This window comes from Sinocyclocheilus rhinocerous, unplaced genomic scaffold (genome assembly GCF_001515625.1).
Source record: "Sinocyclocheilus rhinocerous isolate Xijiao unplaced genomic scaffold, SAMN03320098_v1.1 scaffold256, whole genome shotgun sequence".
NCBI classification, from domain to species: domain Eukaryota; kingdom Metazoa; phylum Chordata; class Actinopteri; order Cypriniformes; family Cyprinidae; genus Sinocyclocheilus; species Sinocyclocheilus rhinocerous.
In genome coordinates, this window is record NW_015632036.1 from 284,072 (window position 1) to 294,561 (window position 10,490).

Below are 10,490 nucleotides of genomic sequence, written 5' to 3' on the forward strand. Positions count from 1 at the left end.
ATGATATAGTATGGAAAAAAAGAATGAGTTTCTTTATAAATAAGTGTGGGAAAATGGGGGATGATTTTTTGTGGATGAATTTTAAAGATAATATGCTTGAGAAGATACCTGAATTTTATAAAGAAGTCTTAAGAGCATGGAACGTTTTTAAAGAGAATGTTTATGTGGAGTTTAAAGGAAGAGATCAACTATTGAAACAGCCCCTTTTCTTAAACAAATTAATTACAAGAAATAGAAATATATTTTTTTTTCTGTCTAAGATGTGGTATATTTTAAGTGTGGTTAGTCTGCCAGCATGGGCGTACAAAAGAATAAAAACTTATATTTTAAAGTTTTTATGGGATGATAAGCCTGCAAAAATAGCATATGACACAATAATTGGGGAGGTGGAAAAGGGAGGTTTGAGACTCATAGATCCAATGGTAAGAATGTATAAAAACGATAAAAAAGTTTTTGAATAATGATGATATAGTATGGAAAAAAAGAATGAGTTTCTTTATAAATAAGTGTGGGAACATGGGGGATGATTTTTTTGTGGATGAATTTTAAAGATAATATGCTTGAGAAGATACCTGAATTTTATAAAGAAGTCTTAAGAGCATGGAAAGTTTTTAAAGCGAATGTTCATGTGGAGTTTAAAGGAAGAGATCAACTATTGAAACAGTCCCTTTTCTTAAACAAATTTATTACAAGCAATAGAAATATAATTTTTTATAAGAATTGGTATTATGCAGGATTAAGGCAAGTTAAAGACATTTTATATGAGGTAAAACCAGGATTTTTACCTATACATGCAATTATAGATACACTAGAGGAGAATGAAGATAGAGAAAACAGACAGTTGATTACGGAACAATACCTAAAATTAAAAGAAGCTGTGCCACTACAATGGATTAAAAGCATTGAAGATAAAGAAACAGGAAATGAGAAACCTGAAATATTTTTAAAAGAAATGATGAACAGATTCCTTTCAAGGGCTGTGTTCTTAAAATGTTTTATGTTTGTATATGTGATCTTGTATTTGTAAGACCAAAAGCAGTTGATTTTTGGGAAAGGTTTTTTTTTTGTGATCTAGATGTAACAAAGATTTGGAAAAATGTAAGATGGAAATTTAAAAGTCCCGTATTGGATCATTTTGATTTCTTGTTGACTGGTTTTAATGACTGAAATGAAATTGGCAAAAATTGGAATGGCACAAGATGCAAAATGTAAATTAAGAATGGAAAAAGATGAAGGAGTGTTACATTTGTTTTTCAAATGAAAAAAATTTGACAATTTTATGAAGATGTTAAGCAAAATTGTGGGGGATTTTTTAAGTGATCAGAATGATTGGTTAGAGGAATGGGAAACATTGTTTTTATTTGGCTTTAATGGAAAAGCAAAAAATGTTTATGCTTTAAATTTATGGTTAACAGTAGCAAGATATACGATTTGGAGACGAAGGAATATAATGAAATTGAAGAAAAAACTGATATTATGTAACTTATTTAAACAGTATTTGACTGCAGTGACAGAGGACATATATGATTATTTTAATATGAATGGACAAATGGATGTATTTAACAAATATATTGTAGAAAATAACCCATACATTGTAAAAACCATGGTCTGGTTTTAATGTAATTTTGCCGGAAATGTTTTAACTTTTTTTGTTTGTTTGTTTTGTTTTCTGCATATACTTCAAATGTAAGGCTGTGAATATATGAAATTTGTGTTATTTTAAGAAATAAAATAACAAAAACTTCACTAAAGCTAAGCAGGCCAGAGCCTGGTCGGTGCACTGGTGGGAGACCGTTTGTGAAAATGTAGTTTGCTGCCTGAGCTACTTTTAGTCCGGCCAGCAGGGGGTGATCATTCGCTGGCTTGAATGGTGCAAAAGTCCTAGTATAATGACGTGGACTTTAGACTGTGAAAAGGAGCCTCATTCAGATGAGTTATGCATATGAATGAATTTCACTACGGTTGATCTTTACGAAACGAGTGAAACACTCGTGTTTGTAAGAGGTTTTTCAGTTATGCGTATGAATGAATTTGAAGAGTGAATGAATTTCACTAAGGCTGATCAAGGTTTTCACTAGTGTATGTAAGAGATTTTTCAGTAATGCGTATGAATGTATTTCAGTACGGGTGATCAATGTTTTTCATTTCACTAGTGTTTGTAGGAGGCTTTTCAATAATTATGGCCTATACGGCCCCTCATACAAATACAATAATATTAGGTCACTTACATTTTAGGCGGAAACATATGGAATAAAATCGCTGTCAAAAATAATCGTACGTAATTCAAAGCATTTGTGTGTCATTTTAATTTACTCGTGCGTAATTTAAAAGTATTGTATGTAATTCTGTTTTTTGTCAGTGTTGGATTCCAAAATCTACGGCCACGACAGTTTACAGATACGAGATTTTGTGTGTTTGTTAGAGTACAACTCCAAAATGTACGACTATGACAGTTACGCACGAGTAAATTAAAATGACACACAAATGCTTTGAATTACGTACGATTATTTTTGACAGCGATTTTATTCCATAGAAACAGCGCATCTCACAGCAACCAGCCGATTCATTGCTGATTGATTCCGTGTTTTGAACAAATCGGTTGAGTCAAAGTTTCATCATGAACGAATCATTTGAATGACTCAATCATTAAACGCTCACTACTGGCACCTACTGGCGTTTTAATTTCGTTGAAAAGTATCATTTCCACCATCATTTCTTGTTTGTATATTCAAAAATATTTAAAAGAATCTCATAATATTATTTAATGCATTATTATAATTTAATTTATAGACCAAATGTAAGAATTTGAAAAGAAAGTATTAATAAGATTTTTTTTTTTAATTCCCTTGGATAATATATATGGAAACACACAGATTTATATGTCACAGCTGATAGAAAACTGATGAGAATATTGCTTCAAAATAAATCATATTTGCAAAAAAAACAAAACACACACACACACACACAAACAAACACACACAAATATATGTTTATTATTTTATTTTACTTAAGCATTTATTTATTTTATGGATGCATCTTGTTCAAAACATATTGTGTACAGTTTGAAAATGAGAAATTTCCTTTAACCCCACATGTATCTATGTTCGATCCAAAACAGCTTCTCATGATGTTCCTGTTGGTGGCGGTTGGTCTTCAGCTGAGCTCTTTTTTATATATATATATAAGCTCAGACACTCAGTTTTCAAAATGGTGAGCCTTACATTATAGCCATACTTATTTCCCACTTTCAATCTCTAGGTGGCACTGCAGTGTGACTGTGGCCGAAAGAAAGAGCCCATTCCTTGTGCTGTTCACAAGGAAGGAATGTTTTAACCATTCCTACCAAAGGTTAAAACACGCCCTGCTATCAAAGCCTTCATAGACATTCAAAGCAAAGTTTTATGTTGATAATTTGGCATTTTCTTTTCTTTCCCCACTGATGATTGTGCACCCACAGCAAGCCAATACATTTAAAATGAATTATATACATATGCAAATAAGACAAAAATTGCTATCAATGTTGTACATTCTAGCTGATCGGAGGTCAAATATAATTTTGGTCTCTATATTCTGCAGATATGCAGCTATTGCCGTTGCCAGTAAGCTGTCAGATATGCAGCTGGGAGAGTCCGTAGACATTGGACAGCTCACAAAGAAAGAGCAGAGAAAGGCCAGGTATACTCACAGACTAAAGCTTGCAAGGCTGTTTGTTTTTATTAGTCATCCAGAAGAGTAGTCTGTGGGTCAGTGTTTATCTTATGTAAACGACAGCATTAGTGGTTTTAGCTGTTTCTGACAAGTTCAAAGCTGCATTGAAGGAGAGCAGGGTACAGAATTAACACACACTAACCACAAAATGCAAGTAAAAATTGATTTTGGGTTTTAAATTACCAGTGGCACTTTTACCTCAGAAGGTAAGCATTGTTAGAAATGTACTTCAGTTGTGGAGTAATCTTTTTATTTGGTTGTTCTCTCACAGGTTGGAGTGTGATCAAGAATGTGCTACACTGGAGAGGAACAGGTCAACATAAAGATTTTATTCACACAATCTTTTCCTCTATCTGTGCCTGAATATATTACTAGATATGTCTGTGTGTCGGTGTGCAGGTTTTGATGTTTTCTGTTTTGCCACTAGAGGCGGCTGGCTAAGGCCCTGCAGATTGATCAGTCAGTGGATACCTTCAACAAGTCAACGTCTTCCAAATATAGTGACTCTCTCAAAGAAGATGCAAGGTGGTGTAAATTCTAAAATAGAATGTTTGAACAGTACATAAAGCTAGGACATGGTTGAATGAGACATTACTAAGCTCAAATTCTGAGAAAGAGCTCACTATGAAGGCACCAGCCATTTTACTAAAATACTTCTGTTGCATTCTTAAAAACAGTCTTACAGTTTGATTCACTACACTTAATAGGTTCAGTTGCTTGCCAAGTGTATAAACTGTACAGGACTGTATTTTCAAAAGCATGCATGCTCTAAACATATTAATGGGGATTGCAGCCTACTTATAAAAGCAATAAATGCTTATGACTAAACATCACTAGTAACCGTGCACTAAAGAATTGCCAGTCGAGTTTGGGTTCTTGCACATTTGCTTTGACAGTTTAAAGAAAAAAATGATGTGTAGAATATACACACATAATAAATTAAATGTTTAGTCTACTACGGAGCCAAGTGAAGGCCTGAATGTTTAAACTAATGAAACCTTTTTTTTTTTTTAATTCAGGAAAGATTTCAAGTTTGTCAGTGAAATTGAGGAGGAGATTAAGAATTTAGTTGAACTGGCTAACAAGGTAAAATGTAGACCAATGATCAGACTATAAATAGTTGACTATCCACACTGAAAATTTTTTTTCATTCATCCAATTAAAAAAATTTTGGGTAATGATTCACATCTATATTTTTTTACTTGAGCCAATGAAAAATAAATAACTTGCCATTACCCTAAATTTTTTTAATTGGATGAATGAAACATTTTTTTCAGTGCACTATCCAAGCACTTCTAGTATCATTTTTCAGAGCTCTGTAATTGTGTTTTTCCTCAGGGTAAACAGTCTAAGAGGAGTCACTGTTTTCCACCTATGAAGCGTGAACACAGGAGAATTATCCATGAGCTAGCGGAGGCATATGGTGTGGAAAGCGTCAGCTATGATAGTGAACCCAAGCGCAATGTAGTGGTCACTGCCATCAGGCCAACAGAAACTAAAATTTTAGATTGGGCCTCCAACTGTAATAGTGAATACTATTCTTTTTGTAAGCATAAAAGCAAACACAAGTAAACTTTAAAGGTGTTTCTCAGTTAAGCAGATGTCTTTGTGTCAGTAGCACTGGGTACTCTTCAACATGATTGTTTTACATGTTGTGTTTTCAGGGGGAAAGCAGTGTGTCCTTCTGTGCACATATTAACTTGGGGAAAAAAAGAAGAAAGAAATATATGTATTCTGAGACTAGATTTGACATAATCAGTGACCTTGACATTAACATCTGATAGACAGCTAATACAAGTGTCAGGAGTAAGTCAGAGTGAAGTTGGACATCGGCATCAGGAAGGTTGTTGGTAGGAATCTCATTACCATACCTTCTTAAATAAGGTGAAAATAACTGCGTCTCAACTCCAATAAATACTTCTGAAAGCACAACTTTCTGCAGTTCATGTGACTTAAGTGCAGTATTGAAGAATGATGGGACATCAGTAGTTATCCACATTATGCTTCCCAGGCTTCAGGATTATGTAGCCTAGTTCTGTTTTCTTCTGAGCCCAACAGCAATGATATTGTGATACTCTTATCATAATTTGTTTCTATGAGAGGAGTGACCCTGACGTCAACATTCACTAATATCAAGAAACATCTGAAGGTTCATGAACAATTTCTTCTGAGGGTTGTAATGACATGAGTGAAGTGCTGGAATACTATCATTGTTCAGTGAATGTTTGATGAGCCTTACTGGACATGGGCAAAACGCAAGGGAAGTACAAATTAGGCTAACGCATCATTAAAAATTAGTTCAATAAAATCAATAGTTACATAAAAGGATTGCTCACTGTATGAACTTACGATATATAACGATAAGTAATGACAGAACTTTAGTTTTTGGGGTGAACTATCCCTTTATAATCCCTTTTAATAGCTGTTGTCAGCGTCACATTATCGACGGCGGTCATTATGAGGAAGAAGCTCTTGGCTGCTTGTGTGCGACAACTGGTCTTTGTAGTTTACTACCATCTCTTCTTTACTCTCATCTTCGTGTGCAGATATTTGGCGGACTTTTCACGCTCAAGTTGCGTAGTATTTTAGGCCTGTTCGACAAAGTTCCCACTGTATTCCGACGGCCCGTGTTAGTGACTGACTGGAGCGGCGCGTAATTTGATGACGCTCCCTCTAAATCCCCGAGTTTTATTCGAAGCAGCGGGGAACGCGCTTGCGCCTCAGCGCTCACCGTCTCTGGCTGCATCCCCTCTTCACTCCGCTCTGCCTCGCTGTCTAGTCACTTCAGCACCGAGCAACAGGGAGTGTGTGTGTTCTTGTGCTTCAAGCTATAAAGAACTTAATCTCCATCGCGCCGGACACACATCCGCCTCTTCATCTGCCATTCGCTGCCCTTTCGCTAACAACCGGCCACAGTAACCATCAGCCATGGAGAGGAAGGTAGGACATTTACAGCAACATCATAAGAATGTCGTCTGCTCCATTGAGCACTTATTAACCAACAGTGTTCAATGTCTGCGGTCTGTTACCGTCCTGATGGTGTATAATCCACCCTTCTCGTCACAGACAGTCAGATTAGTGCGCATGGGAGATTTCCGACTGGATCTAGTTTATTTGGCAATGTAAAGAGCAGAAAGAGACTAAATGAAGCCAGACAGAAGAACACACGAACTAGTCCTGAATGCGCGCACGCACAAACACACACTGGTGCACGTGTTAATCCTGTCTTCTCCATCACTGATCTTCAGTATGGATGGAGGTTTCTTCATGATCATAATGCTGACTGGAGTGAGGTTCAAAGCAGCATTTAAAGGGTTAGTTCACCCAAAAATGAAAATTAGCCCATAAATTACTCACCCTCAAGTCATCCTAGGTGTATATGACTTTCTTCTTTCAGACGCATCGAGTCAAAGATCATACGTCATCCACTCGGAACTGCTTCTGTTTACAACAGTGAGCGCAAGCTACATTAAAGTGATTATTACGTTTGAATATGGATATTTTTCTTACAAAAACGCATCGATTCGCTACAGGAGGCCTTTGTTCACCCCCCGGAGCCGTGTGAGACACTTTTTTTATGGATGGACGCTTTTTATTTAACTTATTTTGGACTGATGCATGCAACACCCACTAAGTGGCATTAAACAGCTTGAAAGATCAAAGACCATTTTTAATATAACTCCGACTGGATTTGTCTGAAAGAAGAAAGTCATATACACCGAGGATGACTTGAGGGCAAGTAATTTATGGGCTAATTTTCATTTTTGGGTGAACTAACCCTTTAAGGCTCTAGTGGAGATGTTATGAGACAGATGCTCCCCTGTACTCTGCTACGAGCCTAATTACCTTTCAGCTTCAGTTGTTGGGTTTGCAAGTGTTAACTAGCAATATAAAGATGCCTTTCCTCAAGATTCACTCTTATAGTCAATGTGAACTCAGTTTGTTTGTCTTTGAGTGAAGGTATGTGATTTAACACTGGTATGTTTATGTAAGTAGTTTAATGCTGGAATAACTAGGCTAAAGCTGTCAGCATCATTTTGTTCTTCACCAAGCTAATATGTGTTATTTTTTGAAGCCTCGTCTTTTTTCTCTGTAAAGGTTCCCGCGGTGATCAGGATTTTTTAAATTGATTTTGAAACCTGAAGTCATGGAAATATCTTTATTGCATATAACATTTTCTAGTTATAGAAATGGCATGTTGTGAATGCAGTCTCTGAAATCATTTTCAAGTAGTCACAAACAATTGGAGAAGTCATGAAAATTGTATTTGGCGAAAACAAAAGTGTTCAAGTGCACATTATATTGGAGTGTGTGGGGTTTATAGTACATTGTATATATCATTTCATGCCCCTACACAGATTTGAAGTCTCTGAATCTGAATATTTGTAATTTTCCCACTTTCATATACTGTATGTCCTTTCAGACATAGGCCGAGGTAATAACAGTGCACACTTTGCTAAGAGATCAAATCAAATATTAACACTATGCTATGAGGCAGCACATACGATTGTCTAGAATCTGGTTGTTGCATTTATAATAATGATCTGAAAAATCAATTTCCTTATGATCATGTACATTCAGTACTGATTGTTGTTTTGATGTTACTAAGAATAGTCCAGATGTACTGTAGGAGTAAGAGCCCTATCTGAATTACGGTAAACATGACTGTCTTTAAAATAAATATTTGAAAGCACTTTTTTGCATTCTACAGCTAAAATTGTAAAGGCATATTGATGTGGATGAATGTATTTATTTTAAGAGAGTGTTCGTTTTTTTTTTTTTTTTGTCTTTTGCATTCAATGCATTCTTCTTCCCACTCTTGGGTAACCTAGTTCTTAATATGTGCTTTTCTTCACCACAAGGACTGATATTATGATGCTCCATCATAATTTAGCTGTTTCTTATACAAGTGAATTGACCTTGATGTCAATGTCTGTTCACTCATACCAATAAACAGCTGAAGGTTTATGGACCGTTTCTTTTGGGGGGGTCATAATGCCATGAGGGAAGTGTTATTTTATAAGACAACATATTGTAATATGGCACAGATTCATAAAAGGTCAGTTCCTTGTAGCATATACTGTATTTTATGTTATGTTACATTTTCAAAATAATAATGTGACAAAGCATTTGTGTTCTCAGTGTTGAGTTGCCATTCCCTCCCAATTTTGTTTCCCTCCTATATCCATCACATGTGGATGCTGAGTGAATCACCAGAATACAATTTTATTTTTCTTATTCAAGAGTATTCAGTAGCCGTGCAGTAAGTTTTTGGCTGTGGTGAGGTGCATGCTGCTGGAATGCCCTGTAACTGCTGCATTGCTTCTGCTTGGATGCACTACAGGAACGTACACCGCCATTGACTGTAGATAGGCTGAGCATGCAGAAGCACTCATAATACATGTTGTCCAATCTAACCATGCTGGTTTCTATGAGAGCTGGGGCTGTGCCTTTAATGTTGATGGTCTTTTGTGTGCCTGTGTGCAGTATTTTATGTTGTATGTGAGTTTAAGTGGGTAAAAGTGTGGTCTGTTGTCATTATATCTGGTCCTCCACTTGTTTGCTTTGATTCCATTCAAACTTTAGGAAGGTTTCTTTTACTGTTTCAGTTATTCAGCTCATTCAATTTATGTTTCTCAACACTTTATGTAGGTTTATACTGAGAAGCATGATTGATGTAGAGTAATGCATAAACAATTTTGTTGACTACCCAGCCCTAGCTTCTAACTGCATTCTAAGGGACAAATTAAATTAAATTTTGTCATCTTTTTTTTTTAAACCATGAAGCATAAGAATACAGTTTGATCAACCTTTGTCAACCTTATACACTACCATTCAGGTTTGCAGTCTGTAAGATTTTTTTTGTTTTTGTAGGAAGTCTCTTATGTTCACAATGGCTGTGGTAATTTGATGATGAATTCACAAAAAAAAACAGCAATATTGTGAAATATTACAATTTAAAATGTTTCTATTTGATAAAATAGATGTAATTTAAATGTAATTTAATCCTGTGATGGCAAAATAATTTTTGTCTTCCGTTTCAAATTTTCTCTTTACTGTCACTTTTGATCAATTTATTGTGTCCTTGCTGAATAAAAGTATTAATTTCCTTAAAAATATCAATTTAATTTCCTAAATTGTTGTACATATTAATGTTCTGGGGCAATTTGTAATACAAAAAAAATTTAATTGGTGTAATATCTTGTCAAAGTTTAATAGGAATATATCAATCCTCATGTCTTTTACAGGGGCCATGTAAAAAAAATGAAAATTATTTACAATAAACAACACAATTGATGATCATAAAATAGTATATCAATGGTTCCTTGAATATTTGAAACTGTTATTTCAGGCATTTCTAAAAACCCAGCAGAGAAAGTCATGGTCAAACTCTAAACTTTTTGTGTCTTTTTGAAAGCCCAGATTCTTCTCTATCCTCCTGACAACCAGTTATGGAGTTTTGTCCTCTGTAGAGGACATTATTTTTATGCCCTCACATGTCACAGTTGTAAGTCTGGATGTCCTGTAAAGAGCTCATTCAGGGCTTTTCAGAGATGCCAAATGTTTCAATGTTTCACCATGACCACTCCCTCTCCTTGGTCTTTAAAAATGGCTGACATTAATTTAGTGATCAAATTCAACACCCTTATGGAAATATGATAATATTTTGTAATGATCATTTAAATCTGACTAATTTTCCAATTGTTTGTCATAAATCAACATATCAGGAAAATGTTATGGGGTTTCAAATCAAAATATGACCTTCTGTTATGAAACAGGAC

The 10,490-nt window shown here is 35.3% G+C and overlaps 2 protein-coding genes across 2 annotated transcripts in view; both read left to right on the forward strand.

The window, feature by feature from the left end:
* The first annotated feature begins 3,595 nt into the window (after positions 1-3,595).
* LOC107742139 (transcriptional repressor NF-X1-like) lies at positions 3,596-6,365 on the forward strand. Its single transcript, XM_016555041.1, has 7 exons — positions 3,596-3,675; positions 3,980-4,021; positions 4,138-4,233; positions 4,728-4,794; positions 5,047-5,230; positions 6,131-6,192; positions 6,255-6,365. The coding sequence occupies exons 1-7, from the start codon at positions 3,614-3,616 to the stop codon at positions 6,363-6,365; spliced, it is 624 nt and encodes a 207-aa protein (XP_016410527.1). The 5' UTR covers positions 3,596-3,613.
* The window catches only part of LOC107742121 (SWI/SNF-related matrix-associated actin-dependent regulator of chromatin subfamily D member 3), a 49,531-nt gene continuing 45,133 nt past the window's right edge, over positions 6,093-10,490 (forward strand). Inside the window, exon 1 of the mRNA XM_016555007.1 lies at positions 6,093-6,648. Within this exon, the coding sequence (XP_016410493.1) occupies positions 6,637-6,648 (12 nt within the window). The 5' untranslated portion in view covers positions 6,093-6,636. The remainder of the gene's footprint in view (positions 6,649-10,490) is intronic.